Source organism: Melozone crissalis, unplaced genomic scaffold, assembly GCF_028551555.1.
Source record: "Melozone crissalis strain CALT ecotype California unplaced genomic scaffold, PUWL_Pcris_2 ptg000026l_1, whole genome shotgun sequence".
Lineage (NCBI taxonomy): Eukaryota > Metazoa > Chordata > Aves > Passeriformes > Passerellidae > Melozone > Melozone crissalis.
In genome coordinates, this window is record NW_026535804.1 from 7,689,956 (window position 1) to 7,715,692 (window position 25,737).

The 25,737-nt window shown below is 48.2% G+C and overlaps 1 protein-coding gene across 1 annotated transcript in view; it reads left to right on the forward strand.

Annotated features, from left to right (window-relative positions):
• The window catches only part of DNAH9 (dynein axonemal heavy chain 9), a 149,601-nt gene that overhangs the window by 26,578 nt on the left and 97,286 nt on the right, over positions 1-25,737 (forward strand). Inside the window, exons 20-37 of the mRNA XM_054278578.1 lie at positions 1,094-1,260; positions 2,080-2,950; positions 3,563-3,693; positions 4,772-4,898; positions 7,457-7,609; positions 9,524-9,649; positions 10,513-10,752; positions 11,674-11,834; positions 12,422-12,578; positions 13,751-13,855; positions 15,601-15,758; positions 16,081-16,219; positions 17,539-17,826; positions 18,642-18,852; positions 21,017-21,144; positions 21,794-21,902; positions 22,720-22,867; positions 23,931-24,105. Coding sequence (XP_054134553.1) covers positions 1,094-1,260; positions 2,080-2,950; positions 3,563-3,693; positions 4,772-4,898; positions 7,457-7,609; positions 9,524-9,649; positions 10,513-10,752; positions 11,674-11,834; positions 12,422-12,578; positions 13,751-13,855; positions 15,601-15,758; positions 16,081-16,219; positions 17,539-17,826; positions 18,642-18,852; positions 21,017-21,144; positions 21,794-21,902; positions 22,720-22,867; positions 23,931-24,105 — 3,594 coding nt within the window. The remainder of the gene's footprint in view (positions 1-1,093; positions 1,261-2,079; positions 2,951-3,562; positions 3,694-4,771; positions 4,899-7,456; positions 7,610-9,523; positions 9,650-10,512; positions 10,753-11,673; positions 11,835-12,421; positions 12,579-13,750; positions 13,856-15,600; positions 15,759-16,080; positions 16,220-17,538; positions 17,827-18,641; positions 18,853-21,016; positions 21,145-21,793; positions 21,903-22,719; positions 22,868-23,930; positions 24,106-25,737) is intronic.

Sequence of the window (25,737 nt, forward strand, 5' to 3'; positions counted from 1 at the left end):
ATTCCAGACGAGCAAAACACAAGAGAAACAAATAAGATAATAATTATTTTCCTTTTTTCTAAAGCTTCTCAGTTTCCCAGGAGAGAAGTCCTGAGCAAAGAGATTTTTCAGAAAATGTGAATACCACAGTGATGTTTTGCTTGGTTGACCAATGAGGTCAAAGCTCTATCAAGCAGGCTAGAAAGGGTTACAGGTTTCTTAAGGATAGAGTAAGAATATGATATAGAAGAATAAAGCAATGGTTCAGTGTCACTGACATATTTTATGAAAAATCCTTTTGCCAGGATTTCTTCTCCTAGGAAGCTGGGAAGCTTCAGTTTCCCCATGTTTTACTCCTTAGGAATGTGATTTGGAGAACTGTTTATCCAGATGTGAAATGTTTTTAATTAATGGCCAATCACAGCCAGCTGTGTCAGACTCTGAGTCTGTCACGAGATTTTATTATTAATTCTTTTCTAACCTTATGGTGTCTCCTTTCTCTTTCTTTAGTATAGTTTTAGTATAGCATTTATAACATATAGCATAACATATTATATAGTACAGTATAATATAGTATAATATAATATAACATAGTATAGCTAATACAATGCAATACACTACACTACACTACAATATACTATAATATACTACAATATAATATTATATTATACAATATAATATAAAACATAGTGTAACATATAATATACTATAGTATAATCTAGTACAATAAAATATAATATAAAATATAATGCCAGTCTTCTGAAACATGGAGTCAAGATTCTCATCTCTTCTCTCATCCTGGGGACCCTCAAACACCACCACAGTTCAGCTTTCTGCATCATGGAGTCAGTGCTAATCACACAGTGCTAATTACACCTTCTATATCATGGGGTCTGTGCTAATCCCATGTCAGGGGGATCCAGCAGTGCCCTTGTGCATCATGGGGTCAGTGCTACTCCCCCTGTGTCAGGGTGACCCAGCGGTGCTGTTGTGCACCGTGGGGTCAGTGCTAATCCCCCTGTGTCAGGGGGACCCAGCAGTGCCCTTGTGCATCATGGGGTCAGTGCTACTCCCCCTGTGTCAGGGTGACCCAGCAGTGCTGCTGTGCCCGCAGGAGCTGCCGGAGAAGTGGAACCAGGTGAAGAAGCTGGCCGTGGCCGTGAAGCAGCAGGTGGCCCCTCTGCAGGCCGCCGAGGTGACCGCGCTGCGCCAGAGCTGCGCCGCCTTCGATGCCCAGCAGCAGTGGCTCCGCGAGCGCTTCGTTAGGGAGGCTCCCTTCAGGTACAGCTCTCCCAGCACCAACCAGCCTCAGGAACATTTGAAGGAGCTGGGGTTGTTTAGCCTGTCTCAGGTTTGTTGTTGTTGGAATGGCTTTTGAGGTGTTAAAGGGTTTTTTTTCCCAGCCCCGCGCTCGAAGGAGAAGTCAGGATTCTTTGGCTTTGGTTTTCAAGGTTGTTTATTTTCTCTTATTTAATACATGCTTTTTGGATCTGCAGAGATTTGTTCAGCTGGTCAGGTTGAGGCACACTGAGAGCCCTCAGGGCGGCGTTATCTTTTTAAAAACTACATGTACTTTATTTATAATAATTTTAAAATACTTATCACTTATGTTAGACAGTTTGTCTTTAATCTAAAAGTGCTACTATCACAGCAGAAGATGGAGGACAAGAAGAAGAATGAGAAAGACTGGACACGTCTAGATTCCTCCATCTTGCCTCCTGGACTCCCATTTTAAAAACTTTAAAATTCTACATTTTCACCTGGTGATAAATTCATTACCATTCTATTCAAAGTCTTGTGGCTTGTAACTACACACAAAGTTGGTAATTGTTTCCATGGGCTAAAATCAAAGGCACAGGTGCTGAAATCTTAAGGCATCACCTGAATGTCCTGGTGATGCACAGCTCTCCTCCCTGCTGTGCCTGCAGTGCCTGGGAAGAGGTTGGGTTTGGGTGGTGTCAGCAGTGCCATGTGGCTCAGCCATCAGGGTGTAGTAGAGACCTTTCATCTCTCCCATGGCTCTCAGAGCCTCTGTTTGTTTTATTGGTCCTTTAGAAGTTATTACAGTGTCACTTATGAAGAATAAATGTTTATTTCTAGGTTTGACACCAAAAAGCCTTATCAACTGCTGGATGCAAAGCACATGGAGATTAAACAGATGGAGTCAGCCATGACCTTGATTTATGAATCAGCTGGTCTGTTTGAAGTCATGGTGCCGGAGTATAAACAGCTGAAGCAGTGCAGGAAGGAGCTGTGTCTGCTCAAAGAGCTCTGGGACATGATCTCCCTGGTGAACACCAGCCTTGAAGACTGGCAGACCACCAGATGGGTGGGCATTAACGTGGAGAACATGGACCTGGAGTGCAAGAAGTTTGCAAGAGAGATTCGGAATTTGGACAAGGAAATGAGGGCGTGGGATGCTTTCAGCGGGCTGGAAAGCAAGGTGAAGAACATGCTGAAAGCCCTCAAGGCTGTGGCAGAACTTCAAAATCCTGCCATCAGGGAGAGGCACTGGAACCAGCTGATGCAGGTGACGGGCGTGAGGTTTGTGATGGACTCGGACACCACCCTGGCCGACCTCCTCACGCTCAACCTGCATGAATTTGAGGGGGAAGTCCATGGCATTGTAGACAAAGCAGTGAGAGAAATGAGCATGGAGAAGGTGCTGAAGGAGCTGAGGGTGACCTGGAGCTCCAGGGAGTTGCAGTATGAGCCTCACCCTCGCACCCACACCCCCTTGCTGAAGTCAGATGAGGAGCTCGTTGAAACTCTAGAAGACAACCAGGTGCAGCTGCAGAATTTGATGTCCTCCAAGTACATTGCCTTCTTCCTGGAGGAGGTGTCTGCCTGGCAGAGGAAGCTCTCCACTGCTGACTCCGTCATCTCCCTCTGGTTCGAGGTGCAGCGCACGTGGTCTCACCTGGAGAGCATTTTCATAGGCTCAGAAGACATCAGGGCACAGCTGCCCCAGGTACTAGCCCCCAAATCCCAAATTCCTGCTTGGGAAGTGTTGAAGAAGAGGCTCCATTATTAAATGGGGTTATCTGTAGTGCCAAATCCCCAAAAGCAGGGCTGTTCTCCTGCTGCCTTGCTCCTCTGGAGGCTCCCTCAGTGCTCTGATTGTTCCCCCAAGGATGTTTTTGTGCTTGAGCTGTGCTGAGGGGCTGATCTTCTCCCTTGTAGCACTGCATGGCAAACACAGAGTTCCTGGGTGCTGGCAAACACAGTTCTTGGGTGCTGAGTGAGAGCTGCTGCCTTCCTTCAGAGCTGTAGGCATGTTCCCTCTTCCTTCAGAGGGGAGAGGACTGAGATCATTGCTCAGACACTGCAAATAATCAAACAGAGCTGGCCCAGGCAGCTTTAGCAGCTTTCCCTTTCTTTCCATCCACTCTGGTGCTGGGGGAGAGCAGCTTTTCTCCAGCTGCTGCTCTGGGGAGCTCCTCAGGTGCCTCCAGCCCAGCTCCCAGTGTTATTCCAGGCTCACAGCCATGCTGAGTAGGAGCAAGCCTTTCACTGCTCTCAGAGGTTGGGATCTCTCAGAACACCAAGAGAACATTGCTGTGACCTTTGTGTCCCTTTGTAGGACTCCAAACGTTTTGAAGGCATTGATGTGGATTTTAAAGAACTGGCCTATGAAGTTCAGAAAACCCCAAATGTGGTTGAAGCCACCAATAAAGCAGGTCTGACCCAGCAGCTGGAGGACATCCAGAGTAGGTAGGTAGAGCATCAGTCCCAGGGTTTTGTCAGAGGCTGGAATCAGCCATGACAAGCTGCACCTGTGCTCTGAGGCTTTTTCTGAGGCTCTGCTTGCTCTGCAGTCACAAATCTCCAGCTTTTCTGATCTTTCTAAGTTTCTGTATTTGTGACCCATCACCCTGTGAGAGTGGGCAGGCCCTGGTACAGGGTGCCCAGAGCAGCTGTGGCTGCCCCTGCATCCCTGGCAGTGCCCAAGGCCAGGCTGGACATTGGGGCTGGGAGCAGCCTGGGACAGGTTGGGCTTTGAGCTCCCTTCCAACCCAAACCCTTCTGTGATTTTGTGATCAAACAAAGCAGAGCTGAGCCCATTTAATTTACAAAATTATCCCTGTGTAGCCTTGAGGCATCACACAGCTCCCTGAGACAGACCTGAGTGCCCTGGAATGGAGACGCTTCTCACTTAACATATGAATCTGCCTGAAAACCACTTCAAAGTCCATGCTAAGCTGTTGTGGCAGTAGCAGCTCTCCATTTCAAATAAGGATTTGATTTTATTTTCAATCGAACAAGGCCAATGTTCCTCACAGAGAATGTTATTTAGGAACTTTGTAAGCTCAGCAGCAGTTTAGCATGTGAACACTGCAAGATTCATTTTAGATCGGAGCAAACAACTTTCCTTTCATGCTTTGCAAACACAAAAAGCTGAGTTGGTTGGAATCAGACTTTAAAATGTGGCTCATTAGAATAAAAGCAGTTCTGGAAATGTTCATCCCAGTGGATGCCACCACCTGTGGCAGCTACGAGCTTGTCTAAAGCAGTGGGGTCAGACTGCAAACCTTTCCAACCTCTTCTTCCACTTGTGCTTCTACTGTTTCATCAGGCTGCCCTGACTCCTGGGTGTGTGACCCTGGAGTAGAGTGAGCTGTGAGTTCCCTTGTGCTTTGTGGGTCTGTTCAGGGCTGGGGGAAGGAGCAGCCTGCACGCTCAGCTTGTGCCTGGCATTTCCCCATGGTGGGCAGAACCTGCCTGAGAAGGGCAGCATGAAGCATGGCAGGGTATTCACCCACCTGTCCTGGGCTCTGCTTTGTCTCCCCAGGTTGTCTCTGTGTGAGAAGGCTTTGGCTGAATATTTGGACATGAAAAGGTTGGCTTTTCCCAGATTTTACTTCATTTCTTCTGCAGATTTATTGGATATTCTTTCCAACGGCACCAACCCACAGCTGGTAAGGCTTGCGCTGCATTTTCAGGGGTGTCACAGTGAGAGGTGTTGTCCTGGGACTCTCCTCAGTGTCCTTTCTGCAGGGATTTTCTCCCATCCTATGTGGATTAACAACTCCTTCCCAGCTGATCTCCACCTGCCATCACTGACAGGCAGCCCTGCCCTGGCTGTTGTCTGATCTGATCTTGGGAATGCTTGTGGCAGGTTCAGAGAGCACCTTTGTGGGTTTTGTGCCATAAAAACAGGGCTTTGCTCCTCCTGGGATACAGTGAGATTGCAGAAAAATGATCTCATCCAAAACTTGTTGCTGATCTTAGATCCCAGCCTGGGATGGCACCAAACAAAGAGCCCTAGGCTGGGCATTCCAGTGTGGGAGGGCTGAGCACTGGTGGCTTGTAGAGGGTTGGTTTTTTTAGGCAGAAGAGGCAATTTCCAGGAAGTGCCTCTTCCTTTCCTCTGTAAAGCCTGTGGGATGTCCTGAGGGCAGGGCAGGGATGAGAACAGCCTGCGCAGGTCAGCTGCCAGGTCAGACAGTGGCTGTGGCCAGGTGGTGTCTGGCCCTGCACTGGCTTTCTGGGATGGGCTCTGCATGCCAGGTGTGGGGAATCCCCCCAAGCACACCATTCCTCCTCCCAGATCCCCCCAAGCACACATTCCTCCTCCTCCCAAATCCCCTCAACACACCATTCCTCCCCCAAACACACCATTCCTCCTCCTGGCTCGGCAGGATTCCTGGATCATCCCAAGGAGGAGCTGGCAGTGACACTCCTGTTGTAAGAAATGGCTTCCCAGTCCCCTTCCCCCCATTCCCAGGGATCAGAACCCCCTATCCCCCATGGGCACAGTTCACAGGATTCAGTCCTGCAGGTGCTGTTCCATGTGGAGCTGCTGTCAGGGAACCTGGGCATTGCCAGCCCCTTAGCCTGGCAAGGCCCTGCCCTGCCCAGCCTGCTTTGGGAGGCATCAATTATCCTGAGGTTGGTGTGTGAACCAAATCAAAGTGTTCACAGCAAATGGAGCCTGTTGGGTAAGGAATCAATTCCTTATTCCACCTTTTAGCAGTGAGCAACCTCAGCCTCCTTAAGCTTTTCCTCTTTTTCAGCGTTTGTGTCAGGATGTGAATGGGGCAGGCTTGGAAATGCTCTTGTTGCCACTAACCTTTAACTCAGCTTGGATGTGTTTGCTGCTGCTGGGTGATTTCAGCCCACAGAGTGTCATAAATACACAGCTGATTGATGCTTAAAATGGAGAGAGAGAAAGAGAACACAGGAAGCAGAGAAAAGCTGCTGTGCTGAAATGCTCCACGGAGTAAAGAGAAATTCCTGGTGCTTTCTGTTATTCAAAACTATTTGCAGTAAAATCAAAGTAAATGTCAGACAGGATCATACATGGATACGCTCTCAGCCTTTCCACTGTAGTTTCAAAGCCTGATAATTCCTAAAGGAGGATTAAATAGACAATGATATTATCCACTTGAACTGGGTATTGAGCTGGTGCAGGTTCAGGTGCATTCTGGGCTCTGGTGGCAGAGCTGTATCGAGTGCTGGAGCACAGCCAAGGCCCTGCAGAATGGCCAGGGGCTGGGAGAGGACAGTGGGGGTCGCTGAGCCTGCCCACTTGCAGGGGAAAACCAGGATTCCATGGTTTGTGTAAGATTTGAAAGGATGTGTGCTTGTCCTGGTGGGGAAGCCGAGTGTCCATTGCTTCTTGATCCACTTGGCACCTCCTGGGATTCAGCCAGGTAAGAAACCAATTTGGGCACCTGTGGGACAGTTCCTGAGGAGGGGCTGGAATCCTCTGTGAGGCAGGGAGTGAGAACTGGGCAAACAAACTCTAGGATGGATTACAGGATAGCCTGAGCTGCAGGGAACCCAACAGGCTCATCCAATCCAGCTCCTGAGAAGGACAGCAAGAGGCTCCTGTTGGCAGCATCCTGGCTACAAGTGAGAAGATGTAGTGCTGATGTCCAGGTCATTCTTTGTGAGCAGGACTGTGACTGTCACACCTCTACTGCTCTCTGCTCTGCCTGTCCTGGTCCTTGATCTTGAGTGCTGTGTCCAGTTCTGGCCCCTTAGTTTGGGAAGGATGTTGAGATGCTTGAGCACATCCAGAGGAGGCAATGAGGCTGTTGAGGGGCTGGGAACACAAACCCTGTGAGGAACGTTTGAAGGAGCTGGGGCTCCTGGAGAAGAGGAGGCTCAGTGGTAACCTCATTGCTCTCTACACCTTCCTGAAGGGAGGTTGTGGACAGGTGGGGTCGGTCTCTGACAGAACCAGAGGACACAGTCTCCAGCTATGTCAGGGAAGGTACAGGTTGGATATTAGGAGGAAATTTTTCACCAAAAGAATAATAAAGTACTGGAATGCTCTTCCCAGGGAGGTGGTGGAATCACCATCTCTGGGTATGTTTTAAAAAAGTCTGGACATGGCACTTGGTGCTATAGTCTAGTTGAGTGTTAGGGCTGGGTTGAATTCGATGGTCTTAAAGGTCTCTTCCAACCTCATTATTCTGTGATTCTGTGTCCTGTCCCCCTCACTTCATTTACACAATCCCTTTGGCAGGTGCAGCGTCACCTTTCCAAACTCTTTGACAACTTGGCCAGGCTGAAATTCCAGGTGGACTCTGAGGAGAAGATAACCAAGGTTGGCCTGGGAATGTACAGCAGAGAGGAAGAATATGTCCAGTTCAGTGAACCCTGTGACTGCAGTGGGCAGGTGAGAGGGGAGACCTTGTGTGTCCAAGCTGCCTGGTGGAACCTGCTCCCACCTCCCCTTGGGTGGGCATCCCTGGCCCAGTGTGGTATTTTTGAGTCCCCCAACATGGGAAGGACAGATGAATTTGACTCTGTTTTTAGAAGGTTAATTTATTATTTTATTATATTATATTATATTATATAAAAGAATACTGTATTGAAACTATACTAAAAGAATAGAGAAAGGCTACTTACAGAGAGTTTAACCAGATAACAATGAAAAACTTGTGACTTTCTAGACTCCTGACACAGCTGGACTGTGATTGGTCATTAGGTAAAAACAATTCACATGTTTTTAAACAATCTCCAAACACATTCCAAAGCAGCAAAACACAGGAGAAGCAAATCAGATAATTATTGCTTTCATTTTTCTCTGTGGCTTCTCAGCTTCCCAGGAGAAGAAAAATCCCTGGTGAAGAAATTTTTCACAAAATATGACAGTAACAGCCAAGGTCTTGTAGAGTTCCACTGCACTGCCTGCATGGGAAAAGCTGGAAGAGGTGGTGTGTAACCTAATCCTTGCTTACACCACAGCTCTAGTCCTGCTCTGGATGGGTCCTCACAGCCCATGGTGTGAGGAAGGGCTGTGGCCTATTCTTTACTGGGCTTTTTAGTTTTAATTCCCGAGAGATGTTCTGAAGGTTACTCTTACCCTCCCCGTTGGGAGGGGATGCAGACTGAAAACAGATTAAATTATTCCAAAGTATTTCTGCCTGTATACCTTTGGAAATAAAAGGGTTTTCCCCCTGTTTTCCAAATCTTATTTCATGGGACGAGTTAAAGTACAAAATTTAAGAATCAAATTACTGCTCAGCTTTTCTGTCCCTGTAGCTGCACTTTCCTCCATGGACTGTTAAAGGAAGCTAAAGTAGGTAATACCAGCTCTGAGCTCCCTGGTGATGGCACTTGGCATTTCAACTCTCCTCTCTGAAATACTAAATACTAAATTCAGCAGGAATTGTGAAATACTAAATTCAGCAGGAATGGTGTTCCCAGCATTCGCTTGCTGCTGGCAGATTGTGCTCCGGTCCCACAGGTGACTCTGCCATGGCCTGGAGCTGGAATACGCTGAGCTCAATTGCTCCTCAGTGGAGTTCAGTGTGGTTCCTCCTCCAGCTGGATTTCCACAAAAAACCTCTCTGTGAGAAGATGCTGATCTTGCAGGAGCAGAAATGGCTGAGTTCTCCAGTCTGGAAGAGGCCTGGGGCTTGTTTGACTGGAGAGCTGAGCTGCTTGTCCCCCTCATTGCTGAGGGATGAGGGATGGCAGGTGTGTTCCTGGGATCATCCCTCATCACCCAGGGGTGAGAAGCAGGAATGTTCTGGGTTTATCCCTTATCACCCAGGGGTGAGAAGCAGACGTGTTCCTGGAATTTAACCCCTTCTGCAGGGGTTATGGAATTTAACCCCTTCTGCAGGACTTGTGGCTGGGTTGCCTGCTGGACACCATGAGGGCCATGGTGAGGGATGGGATGGATGCAGAAATGGCTGAGTCCTCCAGTCTGGAGGAGGCCTTAGGCTTGTTTGGCTGGAGAGCTGAGCTGCTTGTCCCCCTCATTGCTGAGGGATGGCAGGAATTCTCCTGGGATCATCCCTCCTCACCAGGGGTGAGAAGCCAGCCTGTTCTGGGATTTAACCCCTACTGCAGGTGGAGGTGTGGCTGGCTCGCCTGCTGGACGCCATGAAGGCCACGGTGAGGGATGGGATGGGTGCGGAAATGGCTGAGCCCTCCCGTCTGGAGGAGGCCTTAGGCTTGTTTGGCTGGAGAGCTGAGCTGCTTGTCCCCCTCACTGCTAAAGGATAGCAGGCATTCCTGGGATCATTCCTCATCACCCAGCAGTGAGAAGCACTGTTCTAGGATTTAACCCCTTCTGCAGGTGGAGGTGTGGCTCGCTTGCCTGCTGGACACCATGAGGGCCACGGTGAGGGACGGGATGTGCGCGGCTGTGGCGGCCTACGAGGACAAGCCCAGGGAGCAGTGGCTCTTTGACCACCCTGCCCAGGTACGGCCCCTGCTCTTCTCTGCTTCCAGAGGGGTCTGGGCTGTGGATGGGAGTGTTTCTGTCCAGGGGAGAGAGGAAGGGTGTGGTTGCTTGAGGAGTTAAGAGGAAGAAAATGGAGATTTATCGAGAGGCCTTCAAAGGCCACACCCAGATGGTTCCAAGATGGAAGCAAAAGAGGGCTCTGTCATGAGATCTCACATTTGTATAAATCTTAGTCCATTTGCATATAGGACTTAACTGCCCAATTAATAGCTTCAAATTATGAAGTCTCATCCTCCTTGCTTGCTTGCCCGCCCTCTTCTTCTTGCATTCTTTATGCTTTGGGCCTGAAGTTTGAAGAGATTGTCCTTGAGTCTCCGGCTAGAATGGGATTGCTTTGTCTCCACCATCCTGTGAAACGATCCCAGTAAAACTTAATATAAAACTAAAGCTGCACACCAAAGAACAGAAAAACCTAAAAGCTAAGGTATCAGCTGGGTTCTCCTTTCTCCTGGCCATCTCTTGATGGGTGCGCAGGCTGAGCTCTGGGTCACAGCAAGCCCCTACCCCCAGTGGGGTGAGAGAACAAATTGATGGGGCCTGACTAGAGGAAGGAGCCCCTCTGGCAGTCTCCCATGTGTTCAGACATGAGAAAGGGGCTCATTTACTGAAAAAGCAGCTGCTAATTGTGTCTGTCACTGATGGGAATTTCAATTTCAATGGATGTAAAATGGATCCCTGCTCTCCTTCCTGCTGTGATACTGTACAGCAAAATTTCATTTCACATCAGAGATGCCTCATCCCTGACCTCCCCATAGCCCAGACCCTCTCAGAGGTAAGAAAACCTGGTGTTGCCTTGCTATTGAGCCACTCTGTTTCCTCAGGTGGCTCTCTGCTGCACCCAGATCTGGTGGACAGCTGAGGTGGGCATGGCCTTCTCCAGGATGAAGGAAGGCTATGAGAAGGCCATGAAGGAGTACCACAAGAAGCAGGTGGCCCAGCTGAACGTGCTGGTAACCATGCTGCTGGGGCAGCTCTCCAGGGGCGACAGGCAAAAGATCATGACCATCTGCACCATCGACGTGCATGCGCGGGACGTGGTAGCCAAGATGATAGCACAGAAGGTTGGTGCTCCCAGCTCCGTGTGAGCCATGCTGGGCTTTGAGGGGGAGATCGTGGAGGGACAGACCAAGGACAGGCACTGGGGGCACTGCCTGCCTCAGCAGGGCCATAAGAAAAAGCATTTGGATTTTTCTTTTCTGTAGCTTTCTTGGTCTGATGTGGACCCACAGGGAATCTCTTGGGATTTGTCCACCACTCCCACACTGCCTGTCATCACATACTCCCAGAATGGTTTGGGTTGGAAGGGACCTTAAAGCTCTTCTCATTCCAACCCCTGCCATGAGCAGTGACACCTTCTGCCATCTCAGAGTGCTCCAAGCCCTGTCCAGCCTGGCCTTTGGCTCTGATACCTTCTGGGCTCCCCTGGCAGTGCTGGCAGGAGTAGGGGGCAGGAGGTGGGTGTTCCTCTGCTCCAGGGGTTTTCCAGATGTCTTCTGTCCCATCTGGGGTGCCAGAACTGATGCCTAAAGAGGCTGACCTGGGACAGAGACTGGATAGAGCTAAAAGAATAAAGCAGGGATTTATTGAGAGGCCTTTAGAGGATACACCTTGGGCAGTACCAGAGCTCAGCCATGGCTACACCCAAGATGGATCCCAGTCATGAGTTTTCACACTTTTATGAGTTTTGGTCCATTTCCATATTGGGGTTAATTGTCCAATTACAGCTCCAGGTCATGAAGTCCCATCCTCCTTGTTTGCTCTCTCAGTTCCCTATTGTTTATGCATTTTGGGCCTGAAGCTTGTATCGATTTTCCTTGGTCCCAAGCTGGAAAAGGGTTATTTTGTCAACCTACCTTGTAAAGAAAACCTACTAACACTTAACACAAAGCTCAGAGCTACACACCTAGGCAGCACAGAATCTGAAAAACATGAAAGCCAGAACTTAAAACACCACCCCTGGCCTCCCTGGTGTCCCTCTGCAGGTGGACAATGGCCAGGCCTTCACGTGGCTGGCGCAGTTGCGGCACCGCTGGTCGGACGAGGAGCGGCACTGCTGGGTCAACATCTGTGATGCTCAGTTCCTCTACTGCTATGAGTACCTGGGCAACACCCCCCGGCTGGTCATCACCCCCCTGACCGACAGGTGAGGCCCTGGTGGTGCCACCTCAGGTGGTGGTTATGAGATGTCATGGACGCATTTTATAAAAAATCCTTTCATTAGGATTTTTTTCTCCTGAGAGGCCTCAGAAATGAAATGTAAACAATGATTATCTGCTGCTGTGGAATGCAACAGGTGCATCTTTGATTGGTCTCATGTGGTTGTTTTTAATTAATGGCCAATCACAATCCAGCTGTCTTGGACTCTCTGGTCAGTCACAAGATTTTATTATCATTCCTTTCTGTTCCTTTCAAGCCTTCTGATGAAATCCTTTCTTCTATTCTTTTAGTATTGTTTCAATATATAATTTTCTTTTAATATCATATATATAATAAAATAATAAATCAGCCTTCTGAAACATGGAATCAAGATTCTCATCTCTTCCCTCATCATGAGACCCCTGTGAACACCAGCACAATGAGACATAAACTTTAAGGAATTTAGGGATTTTAGAGGAGCTAAGATTTTAGTTAGAAATAAGCTTTATTGTTGTAAAGCTTGTTTGTAAAGACAAATCTGCCATTCTTCTGACCCAGCTCAGTCTCTTTCCCCTTTTCCCTCGTCCTATGCAGGTGTTACATCACCCTGACCCAGTCCCTGCACCTGACCATGAGTGGGGCTCCTGCAGGCCCTGCTGGCACTGGCAAGACAGAGACCACCAAGGACCTGGGCCGTGCCCTGGGCATCATGGTCTACGTGTTCAATTGCTCCGAGCAGATGGACTACAAGGTGCTGTGTTACCCTAAAACTTTCTGAAAAATCCCTTCATCAGGATTTTTTCTCCTGGGAAGATAAGAAGCCTCAGCTTCCCTATGTTTTGCACTTCTGGAATGTGGTCTGGAAATTGGCTATTAGTTAAAAATAATTTACGTGTTTAGATAAACAATCACAGCCAGCTGTGTCAGACTCTCTGAGTCAGTTACAGGTTTTTATTATTCATTCCTTTCTAGACTTCTGATGTATCCTTTCTCTATCTTTAGTATAGTTTTAGAATATAATATAATTCATATTATAGTATAATATATTATAGTATATAATATCATAGTATAATATAGTATAATATAATATTATCATAAAATTATAAACCAACCTTCTGAAAACATAAAGTCAAATTCTCATCTCACCTCGTCCTAAAAACCTCACAACACCACAGTGCTGCTCCCCCCAAACTGGGGCTGCTCAGGGCCCCTGGGACCTGCAGAGTGGGAGTTATCCAGCTGGACTTGCTCTGATCCATCCCCTCTCCTCTCATACCTGCTGCCTCCCTTCCTGCTGAGCAGCTTTTCATGCTCCTCCTTCTTTTTGTCTCTGAGACTTGCACAAAGTTCTTGAGGAGCAGAACTGAGCTGTGCTTTCTGCCCTGCTCCACCTTTCTCTTCCCTTCTGGAGTTAGGTTCCACATGAAATTCTTCACAAATTCTGGCCTGTTCAGTGGAGACAGAGGCTGTGCTGATCCTTTCCCTCTCTTCAGACCCACAGGACACCTGTCCCAGGTGTGGGGACAGAGCTCTCCTGGTTCCTCAGGATCCTCTGCTGGTCGTGGTGCTAATCCCTGTGCTCTCCAGGGGCACTGGCTTTGGTGGCCTTGGACCGTATTTTATCCAGCTGAGGTCTCTCATGGACGTGGGGCCATCAGTAACTCAGCCCAGGTGACCTTTGGATGGAACCAGAGTGCAGAGATGTCTAGAGAGGGCAATTAGCAAATCAAGTAGCAAGATGTGCAGAGCCATAAATATTATAATTGACTTGTGCCTGCTGCTCTCCTGGACTTTCTAAATACCCACAATAGACTGTAAACTGCTATAAATAAACAGGCAGGGAAATCAAATCCATTTTTTGCTGGAGTAGATTCTGTTTGTGATTTCACTCTTGTAATTTTATTTTATTTTTTTTCTTTTCAGTCTTGTGGGAATATTTATAAAGGCCTTTCCCAGACAGGAGCCTGGGGCTGTTTTGATGAATTTAACAGGATCTCAGTTGAAGTCCTTTCTGTGGTTGCTGTACAGGTAAGTGGAGAAAAGTTTGTGGATAAATACAAGTCAGCCTTCCTTCCCTCCCTCCCACAGGGCCAGAACAGAAGGATTTGAGTCCTGGGGAACTTCAGTGCTGAAAATTGAGTTGCTAAAATTTCAAAGTTCTTCTGGTCCGGTCCCCAGTGTCAGCTGTGAGTGCAGGTTTTGGGATCCCAGTGTTTGACTGAGGTGCTGAATTCTTCCTAGACCCACTTTGGGGTTTGGCATTGTAGAAATTAAGGTCTACAGCCCAGAAGTTTCTACACTTCTGTAAATGTCTTGGTCAAAGGAATTGTTCTGAACCCCTCCACGAACTCCTCACTTTCATCCCTCTTTGTCTCATCATTGTACCTCCTCTGATGTCCCAGAGAAATCCCAGGCAGGTACAGGTGTTTGCATGTCCTTCCCTCTCCACTTCCCTTCCGTCAGGTTCTAGCTTAAAGTTGTCATTGAAAAACGCCTTTGAGGATCTTAAAATAAAAGGGGAAGCTGAACAAAAGAAGCCCAGATATGACTCAGCTGCTAATGATTCCCTGGCTCCTGGCTGGAGCGTGGTGTCTGAGCGAGCAGGGCTGTCACTCCATCATCGCCTCTGCTGCTATTAGAGGGTAACCATGGTGATGGTTAATTGGCTGCCTTAGTCATGCAGCTCCTGTCGATGTGAGTCCTTACGCTGAGAAACTCCCTTAATTGCTTTGCTTTAAGGTGGCAAACGGGTGAGTTTAGGGCAGAGATAGATTCCTCCCTGATGAAGTGGTGTTAGGTGCTGCTCCCTTGGGAAGTGGGGAAGGAAGGTCTGGCTGTAATGGACTCGGAATGGGAGGTGGGCAGTGAGGTGGTGGAAAGGAAGGTGGGCAGTAGTGTGGCCTGGCTGTGTTTGCTGTTTAGGAAAACGTTTTTTGTCACCCTGACTTTTTAAGATTTTCTAAGCCTTCAGATGTTGACATTCTTGTAATGAACTTTCTCATGCACTTTATGTTAATAACTTATTGTTTTGCATTCTTTTATGGAGGAGAAGAAATTTGATGGATTGTTGGTTTGTCCAGCGTCATTGGAGAGGTGGCATTGTTACCCTCCAATCCACTGTCACTTTTGGAAATCTATAAATGTTGAAGTCAGAAATTTAAAGTGCTCTTTTTTACCTTGGAGAGCTGCGTGTCCACGATATTATTTTGTGTCCTATAGCAACAGTTTTTTACAGAAAGAGAAAATGATCTGCTTGGGGAGGTGGGGGAGCCACCATCCCTGGGTTTGCTTAACAAAATATTGGATGTGGCCCTGGGTGCCAGGGTTTAGCTGAGGTGCTGGGGCTGGGTTGGACTCAATCTGAAAGGTCTCTTCCAGCCTGCTGAGTCTGGGATTCTGTGACTCACTCAATGGGAATGGAAGGTGGTCTGGCTGTAATGGAGCTCTTTGGAAAGTGGGGGATGAGGAAACAAAGCTGCAATCAGACAGGTAGAAGAGACCAGCCAAGTGTCTTATGAAGCAAACTCTTGAAACTCTTTTCAGTTTGACTGTCCAGTCTTTTCAGCTCCTTTCTGTTTTGTCAGAGTTGGATTGTGATGGGAGACACACAGATTTACCCCAAACAGTGCAGAAAGCTTTATGTGGTCAGTAAAAACCCAGACCAGAGCAGTGATAATCCTCACTCATCATGGGCCAAGAGCAGGGAGGGCAGCAGGGCTGTCTGAGGGTTTTCATAGCTGAACACCAGCACTGAGCACTGCCCTGGTCCCCAGGTAAAGAGTGTGCAGGATGCCATCCGGGAGAAGAAGAAATCCTTCAATTTTCTTGGAGAAGACATTAACTTAGTCCCCTCGGTTGGGATTTTCATCACCATGAACCCTGGTTATGCAGGACGAACCGAGCTACCTGAGAATTTAAAAGCTCTCTTCAGGTGAGTCGAGGTCAGGTTTTGTGACCTGTGTGATAAAACTGGCAGAAATTGTCTTTTGGAACATCCAGACTTCATTTTGTTGGGAAATTCACTGGCATTGGGGATTCACAGTGGTTTCAGCCTTGTGCACCAAGCCTGGATGAAGGAATGCAGGGAGCACAAAGGAACTCTGTCCTGTGCCATGGGAAAGGCACTGTGGGCAGACTGGGAGAGTGTCCAGTGGCTCACTGGAGCAGACCTGGAAGATAAAGCTACAAATCCACTGCCCTCAAGCTCTGTAGTCAATGTTTGCTCTGCAATCCTTTCCTGCCTGTGTCCCTAGGCCCTGTGCCATGGTTGTGCCAGACTTTGAGCTGATCTGTGAGATTATGTTGGTGGCTGAGGGCTTCCTCCAGGCCCGGGCCTTGGCCAGGAAATTCATCACACTCTACCAACTCTGCAAGGAGCTCCTGTCCAAGCAGGTGAGCCCTCTGCTGTCCTCTGGATCCCCAAAATCAGGGATGTGATACTCTGCTATTGATACCCCAAAATCAGGAGTGTGACATTCTGCTCTGGATGCTCAAAATCAGGGATGTGACACTCTTCTCTGGATCCTAAAAATCAAGGATGTGACACTCTGCTCTAGATCCCCCAAAATCAGAGATATGACACTCTGCTATTGATACCCCAAAATCAGGGATGTGACATTCTGCTCTGGATACCCAAAATCAGGGATGTGACACAGTACAATGACATTTTCAAACTGCTCTCCTGGAGGATCTTCAGGGACAGAAGCATTTGACCAACTGCATTAACCTCACTAGTTTTTGAATTGGAGAGATTTTTCAAAAGCCTCAAATGCCACTATGATTGGGGCAGTATTCAGTGACCCTTTGCTTTTTCTCTTAGTTCCTATTGATTCTCCTGCCTGCAAGGGGTTCATGATGACTGTTGCTCTCTTAGTCCAACTCAATACTTCTCTGTCATGTCAAGTGTTGACCATGTAAGGTCACCTCCAGTGCAAAATCTTGGTTAATCAGATTTTAACTTGGCGTTGTCTGCATAGATCAAAGCTGGGGTGAGTTGAATCAGGACTCCAGATGGAAAACCTGATCTTGGCTGTGCCAACATGAGCTGGGGTGGGTTTCTGCCTTCTCACAGAAACTTTGTGCTGTGAAGCTGGAGGCCCTGTGGGAGCTTTGGCCTCCCACACAAAGCAGTCAAGCTGTTGGGCTGTGCTCTGCAGGGTCTCAATGGAGCACAGATAGAAGGATGTTGGATACTTGTTGGATTCCTTGAGGATTCCTTTCCAGCAGTGTCCTCCCTGCCCCTGCTTGGTGGACTGTGCCTAGGACCAAATGTCCCTGGTAACCTGGTGAGGGAGAAATTTGGCTGTCTCAGAATGGACTAACAAGCCTTTCACCTCATTAGCTCCTGTAGAGCCAGGGCTCTGGCAGGCCTTGCTTAACTTGCACAAAGGCCAAGGTTTTAGGGTTTAGGGGGAAAAAATTCCTTAGGTCTCCAGAGTGCAAGTCCTGCTGCTGACTTAGTGCCAGCTCTGAGCCCATGTGATGGCATGAACAGCTGAATTATTTGGCTCCTTAATGCTGTCCCTGGTGGGAAGCTCACCTTGTGAATTAGAGACTCAGGCTGGTGGAGGTCTCTGGCCACGACACAAATAAAGAATTTGGTTCCATTTCCATTGCTGACTGCCATGGCAGCTGGGACTGCTGGTTTTTACCCCTGCCTGGGCATAAACTCACCCCTGTTTTTATTTCTTTCTTTCTTCCCCCTCACATAGGACCACTATGACTGGGGTCTGAGGGCCATCAAGTCAGTGTTGGTGGTGGCAGGCTCCCTGAAGCGCGCAGACCCCGAGCGGCCCGAGGAGCAGGTCCTGATGCGCTCCCTCCGTGACTTCAACATCCCCAAAATAGTGACAGACGACGTGCCAGTGTTCATGGGGCTCATTGAGGACCTGTTCCCTGCCCTGGACGTGCCTCGGAAGCGCGACCTGGATTTTGAGGCTGTGGTGAAGGAGGCTGTGCTGGAGCTGCGGCTGCAGCCCGAGGACAACTTTGTGCTCAAAGTAAGGGCAAGGGGTTTTCTGCTCTGTTGGGGTGGTGTGAGGGTCCCCAGGAGGAGGTGAGAGATGAGGATTTGACTCCTTGTTCTCAGAAGGCTGATTTATTATTTTATGATATTATAGTAATCATATTATATGATATATGATATATATGATATATGATATATTACATATTACATACTATATATTACATATTACATACTATATATTACATATCATGTAGTATATATATGATATATATTAGATGTTTTCATATTAGATATTTTATTACATTATCATAAATTTTATATTATATATATTTTATAATATATTATACCTATTCTATTCTATAACTATACTAAAGAAAGAGAAAGGATACATCAGAAGGCTAGACAATAATGAATAATAAAGACCTATGACTGACCAGAGAGTCCGATACAGCTGGACTGGGATTCATCATTAAGTAAAAACAATTCACATGCTGGGTAAACAATTCTCCAAATCACATTCCAAAGCAGCAAAACATGGAGAAGCTGAAGTTTCCCAGCTTCCCAGGAGAAAAAATCCTGACAAAGGGATTTTTCATAAAATATCATGGTGACACTGCTTTACCTGCACTATCAACAGCCCAACTGGGTTTTCTCAAAATCCCTTTGTGTGTCTGGGGCTCTTGTATAGAAATTTGTGACCCAGCGGGAGCTGATTTCGCAGAATGATTTGGGTTGGAAGGAACCATAAAGGACATCTCATTCCAACGCTAAGCCATGGACAGGGACACTTTCCCTTTGCACATTTGAACTTCAGTTTGGCGTGTCTGATGTCTGGCAGTGTTTTCCCAGGTGGTGCAGCTGGAGGAGCTGCTCAGTGTGCGGCACTCCGTGTTCGTGGTGGGGGCTGCAGGCACGGGCAAGTCCCAGGTGCTGAGGTCCCTGCACAAAACCTACCAGAGGATGAAGCGCCGGCCTGTGTGGACAGACCTCAACCCCAAAGCAGTCACCAATGATGAGCTCTTCGGTGTCATTAACCCAGCAACCAGGGAGTGGAGAGATGGTAAATGTCCTTTGGTGGCTGAATTTGGAGATAAAAGGGATGTTTTTAATGAAGCTCCTGAGTGGATGATGGGTCTCTGTGTGCAGGTCTCACAGCCCAGGTGCTGTTCCCAGCTGTGTGAAGGTTTGCACTTGGAAGGACATGTAGGGTGTCACAGCTTTTTGGGAATTTATCTTTTTGCCAGAAGGATAATCATTATGTTCGTTAACACCAGTGCTTCCCAATTCCTAATTAAAGCAGGTTGTTTTTTGGGGCTGGGCTGCTGATGGGAGAGAATTCCCTCCTGCCCAGTGCTGTGCACTGGGGCCCCCCAAAAATTGTTATTTCCAGGTTTCTATAGCTGGACACTCCCAGCAGCATTTGAGAGGTGTTTTTCCTCTGAATATCCCTGCCTGATCTCCAGCACACGGTGTTTGCCAGGCTGCTGATCCTGATTGCTCCTGAGGAGGATGAGATGAGCATTTAGACCTGCTGAAAGATTACAGAGATGCAAAGTGCAAACGTTGGCTTGTGACTAATCCAGAAAGGCAGCTTTGATTCCCTGGGAGCTGAGGGGGAGGTGAGGGAGGACAGCTCTATAAATCATCCTCGGCCAGAGGTCTGCAGGAGAAGGAGCTGCCACCACCTCCCCTTCCCCCTGCCACCACCCCTCCTGCCCCCTGCTCCGCTCCAGTGCCAGGGTTAATTTCTTTTTAATTGTGATTGGGTACCCTAAATCAAAGTGACAGAGGGAAGTGTGGGATGTAGCCAAATCTCTGCAGAGAGAGCTGCACGTTGGGGATTGTGGATCAGGGGCTGTGGGTGGCACTGGACGGCAGGAGGGACATTGGCAGGTGGCTGTCCAGTGTTCTAAATCCTCTAATGCTTCAAGAGAACTTACAAGGCTCCTCTCTGATGGCCCAAGGCAGATATTTTCTGCATTAACCATTCCTGGAAATGTTGTTTCTTGGTGCCAAAGAGCAGCCAGGCCATTTTCAGCACAGCCTGACAGGAGATGATGCGTCCCCTTATGGATCAGCTCCTCCTTCTCCTCTTCCCGAGTTCATCCTGTCACTCATTTCTGCCAGCAGCTGGGAAGTTAGGTGGAAAAAGGCCCCACAAGGGAATCCTAAAAGTGTTATTTGTAGATCCAAACTCTCCTTTCAAATCTCAAAGCCCCTCTGTGGTGTGGATGCCCGAGGTTGGGAGAGGGGCACTTCCCTCCTGCTGCTGCTGTGGCTGTGATGCTCCCAGGCAGGAGCTGCTGCTGGCACTGGCAGTGTTGGAGAGGTTTCCAAACTGTGCCCAGCATGAGGAATGGAGCCCAGGCAGAGCCAGGGAGGTGTTTTTTATCTGTGACCCCCTCTGTAGCTGTGTGGCTGAGCTGTTCTGCACAAGCTTTGCTTGGGTCGTGCAGTGCCACCGGCGGCTCCTGACCTGCATCCTGAGGGAATGGCTGGTCCTGGAGAAACAAAAAGCATGCCTGTCACAATCCTCCAGGAGAGAGGAGAGAGGCTGCTTTTAATGCTTGCCTGATGTTCCTTCATGCAGACCAGCCTTTCCCTAGGTATTTCCTCATGTGGAGGAGAGTGATGGTTTTGTGGAGCTCTCATTTGCCCTGCAGTACTTCTGCTCTGTTCCCAGCTTCTCACTCTTCTTAGCATTCATTATTTACTCCCCTTGAGATTCTGTATATTCTCTGTCTCCTTGATTTTACTGACATTTTGTTCTGTCACTCAATGTCAGTCTGGGCTTGTTCTCCCCTCAGTCTCACTAAAGCCATGACCCAGTGTTTAAAGCATCTTGATTTTCCTGATATACTTCAAACCACAGGAAACAAAACCCAAATATAAGAATTTCCAAGGCATATTCAAATAGTTTTCTCTGCATTGTGTAGTTTGTGGGGTTTGTTTTCTCTGAGTACCTGCTCTTAATTTTTCCTATGTCTTATGGTTTTCAGTGGGAATGAAGCTCATGTAGGCCCACAGTCATTCTCAGTGATAATAATTCTGATAATATTTTTTCTCTTCAAAGCAGATCTCATTATACAGTATTATTTATGTCCAGATGCAAAGAGTTATGAATGTATAAGGGGAAAGCATAATTTTTAGGAAACTGCTGGAAAAATCTGTTAGAGCAGGTGACAACTTCAATGTTCATCAACATATTCATGTCACCCTCCCAGGACTGTTTTCATCAATCATGAGAGAGCTGGCCAACATCTCACATGATGGTCCCAAGTGGATGGTACTAGATGGAGATATTGATCCAATGTGGATTGAATCTCTGAACACAGTGATGGATGATAATAAGGTAATGGATGTCAGATGGTAAAGAAGCAGGTATTCCTTGTAAGGGGTGATTCAGCCTGGGAGAAATGCAGATTGTAATAACATCTCCTGGAATAACGCAGCTGTGTTTCCTCAGACACACCAAACAATATTGCATAAAGGCAATGGTGCATGAGGGAAATAAAACTTATTTTCATTGGAATTTCCCTTTTCTGGAGAGACGTGCATGTGAGTAATTGCAAAAGTCCTGATCATAACTTCAGGCCCTTTAGAAGTAGGGTAGGTACATAATTCTGTCTTTTCCCCACACTGAGGAAGTGCTTTGGATTTGTGGAAGAGAGAAGGAGCATTCTGTGCCTGTCAGAAATCATGTCCTGGAATCCTGCTCCATCCCTCTGCTCATCCTGGTGCCTCCTTTGGGCTCTCTCCAGTAGCTCCAGCTCCTCGCTGTGCTGAGCCCAGGGCTGGGGCAGCTCTGCAGGTGGGGTCTGGCCTGGATGGTGCAGAGGGGCAGAATCTCCCCTTGTCCTGCTGGGGCTTCAGCCCTTTGCTGCTGTGCCTCAAGGAGCTGGGCTGGGCAGCCAAGCCCAGCAGTTCCAAGTGCTAAACACTCTTCATTCCTGTTCCTGGCAGAGCTTCAGCTGTCTGTCTGTCTGTCTGTCTGTCTGCAGGTGCTGACCCTGGCCAGCAACGAGAGGATCCCTCTGAACCCCACGATGAGGCTGCTGTTTGAGATCAGCCACCTGTGCACGGCCACCCCGGCCACCGTGTCCCGGGCAGGTGGGTCCTGCTGGGCTGCACCTGGGGCTCTTTGCAGCCCTTTGTTGGCCAGCTTTAAGGGAAATATAGGTTGGATATTGGGAAAAAGATTTTTACTGAAAGGGTGATAAAGTTCTGGAATGACTGCCCAGGGAGGTGGTGGAGTCACCATCCCTGGGTGTGTTTAACAAAGCCTGGATGTGGCACTGGGTGCCAGGGTTTAGTTGAGGGGTTGGGGCTGGGTTGGACTCAGTGATCTTGAAGGTCTCTCCCAACCTGGTGATTCTGTGGTTCTGTGAAAGCTGCCAGGCTGGGAGCACAGCTGCCTGTGGTGTGCAGGGGGTGTTCCTGAAGCTCACAGACCTGGGAGGATCCTGAGCCCAGCCCCACTTGTGGTCTGCCATCATCTGGGGGGTTTACTCAGTGTTGCCACTGCTGCTGTGGCTGCAGCACTGCTGAGAGAAGTCTCCTGCACAGCTCTGTGTGTACCTGATGAGGAGAGAGCAGCCTCTATCCCAAAGAGCTTTTGGAGCAGTGCATGGGAAGGGGAATGAAGGTGTCCCCTGGTGTCTGGTGCCCAGAGCAATAACAGGGATCAGGCAACAGCCTGTTCCAAATTTGGGGCAGGGTCCTGAGAGGTGTCCTGGTTTCCTGAGTTCCATCTCTTCACTGTGAATGTTTCTCCTCTGCAGTGGGGCAGGAGGAGGGGACAGGTAATGAGGGACCAAGTGTATTTGACAGGGTTTTGGTTGTTTCAGAGAGTAGCTGAAAGTTCCTGGTGGAAAAAGGGAGAGCCCCTGCTGTGTCCTTACCCTTGTCTCTTCTCGTGCACCTCAAGGGATCCTGTACATCAACCCCTCAGACCTGGGCTGGAATGCCCCCGTGAGCAGCTGGATTGACCGGCGGGAGGTGCAGTCGGAGAGGGCCAACCTGACCATTCTGTTTGACAAATACCTGCCTGTGTGCCTGGACACCCTGAGAGCCAGGTACCCCTGCAGGCTGCCTTTGTCCCCTCCAGAGGGCAGGAGGTTGTGGTTATTAATTATTGTGGTGTTTGTGAGGGTCCCCAGGATGAGGTGAGAGATGAGAATTGACTCCTTGTTTTCAGAAGGCTGATGTATTGTATTGTATTATTTATATATCATATATAATATTGATTGTGTTTTATTCATTATAATTGTCATATTTATTATAATTATGTTTATTATAATTATAATGATATATAATGTAATTATTATCATTATATATAATATATCATAACATAATATAATATTATAATATAATATTATAATACCCATACCTGCAATTTCATTAAAAAAATAAAAAGAACAAAAGTCAGTGAAGAACTGAACCTGGGCGCCCTCAACCCCAACGAGGAGGTGTCAGGAGGAGCTGCTTGAGTGCAAGTGTTGTTCTTTGGGACTGGGAGCTGGGAATCTTGCTGGGGAACTGCTCTCTGGGAGCCCAAACTTTAAAGCTTTTTCAGCAAAGCCCATCAAGTATCTCCAGCTCTCTGTGCTGAGCAATTGTCAGCCCATGAAATCCCCAGGATTAGCTGCACCAGCCCCGAGCTGAGTATTTTGGTAGCTCGCTTAATTCAGAAATTGTAGAACCAACCTTTCAAATGGCTCTAATTACTTTATGGAGGACTTCAGTGCTGCTACAATATTAGTTTGGAATTCTGTAAGTGTAGCTTAAACGAATGTAAAATGGCAAGATGAAAGGTTTTATTTTATTACTCCTCTATTTGACCGCTTTTGAACTCCTGGTGCTCCCAGGAAATCATTGCCTTCAGCAACTCCTCCATTTTACTTCTTTCAAGAGGATCAAAGTTTTTAAATGCCGGAAACTTCTGATTACTGTTATTATGTGTGTGTGTGCCAGTGCCAGCAGGGCCAGGCAGAGGATGGGTGTTCTCTTCTTCCTGCTGACAAGGAAAATGCTGATATTCTGCCAAAGCATTCCTGCCTTGCTTTCCTGGGCTGGGAGCAGCCCTGGTGCTTCCCCCAGTTATATTTCCCAATTATGTTTTCCATTTCCATCCCTCAGATTTAAGAAGATTATTCCCGTTCCTGAGCAGAGCATGGTTCAGATGCTGTGTTACCTGCTGGAATGCCTCCTGACAGAGGACAACACCCCTCCTGATTGTCCCAAGGAGCTTTATGAACTTTACTTTGTCTTTGCTGCTGTCTGGGCCTTTGGTGGCTCCATGTTCCAGGACCAGGTAAGAAGAGATGTGAAGATCAGCAACTTTCAAGAGACATTTTATTGCCTTTTTTCCCCTATTTTTTTCTATTTTCCCAGACCTAAAGCTGTGTCAGTGCTGGTGTTTGACCTGGAAACCTGAATTAAACAATCCCTTTCATGAAAGGCCTCATTATCCAGGTGGTAGCACTGGAGAATGGCCAAGTTCAGCGTGGTGCTCCCTTGGTAACATCACCTCGAGGCTGCGGAGAAGCCAGACCAGCTTTCATGGTCCTTATGGAAGATTTAACACTCCATTCCCTGGATGCCAGCTGGGAAAACCTCAGCCCTGCTTCTGTCAGTGGCTTTTAAGCCAAGCCTGGGGGGCATGGTTTAATTCGGAAAATGGCCCTTGCCCAGCACCTCCCTCCAGCCCCTCACTGTAGCTCGAACATGGTTGGTGGCACTTCGACATGGCATTCCCATGCCACAGCAGCCAGCCCTGGCATGGCAGGGCCTTGGCACAGCTGGGTGTGTGGCAGGAGGAGCTGGGAGCAGGCTCAGCATCCCTCTGGGAGGATTCTGGGTGTTGCTGCTCTGTAAATGTCAGGCAGGAGAGCGTGAGCAAACAGCGTCCGAGCGAGGGGGAGCCTGATGAAAAATGATCCAATATAAAAGCTGTTTATTGCTCCCTGCTGAAGGTGCCCTTCCTGGTGACCTTTAGCTGCTGAAATGTCAGGAGAAACAGGCTGGAAGGCTTCCCACTGCTCAGTGTTTGTTGGTGGGGAGCGGGGCCCCTCTATAAAAGCAGATGATAGATTTGCCATTTCCAGGCCCTCAAATTAGCAGAAATCCACACGGGGTTTTTGTTAAGGAAGCAGTTTGAGCTCGACACCATTCTGGCAATAGAGCTGGGGCTGCTCCACTTAAGGGCTCAGCCCCTCCCAGCACTGGGAGCCGGGCGAGGCAACACTGTGAGAAAGCTTTTAGCAGGGCTGCACATCCCTTTTCTGCTGCCAGGCTGAGGAGTTGTGACAGCAGGAGGAAGGAGATTACAGTCATTCTGCCTCTCTGGGCAGCACGAGACTGCAAAACCTTGGATGCTAATAATGTGGTTTTCAAATCCTCTGGTCTTTTGATGTGTGGTGGCTCGGGGAGCTTTTCAGAGGACACTCAGTTCAAAGCCGGAGCCTGAGCAGTCCCTGGTCCCACCTGCTCCCAAAAGCCTCTGTGGTGGCTATGGGGAGGAAAGACCTAATAGAGATGCCCCAGGAACAAACTGTGCTGCTCAAACTGGCTCAGTGATGCGTGTTCTCTCTCCCAGACATCTTTTTAGCAGCATTTTCCCCCTCCTTCCCCCCTTGTTTCTCCCCAGGGCTGAGGGCTGCAGTCCCTGTGCTCTGCGTGGGAAGGGTTCACACAGTGGCTGGCCCAGTTTCACAGAGGAGACCTGAGGCAGAGAAGGGGACTAAGCACATTTTGCAAATCCTGACTCAGTGTCTAAAGGAAAAACTGTCACCCCAGCTCCAAAAGAAAACTTCAGATGCTTGAAGATCTTCATGCATGGAGGGATAGAAGAGGGAAAAGCAAGAAAGCAGGAGCTTGCTGGGTTCTGTTGCCAGCAACCACTCTCCCATTCTTTGCTGAACTGGGGTCTGCTGCTCCTGCTTGG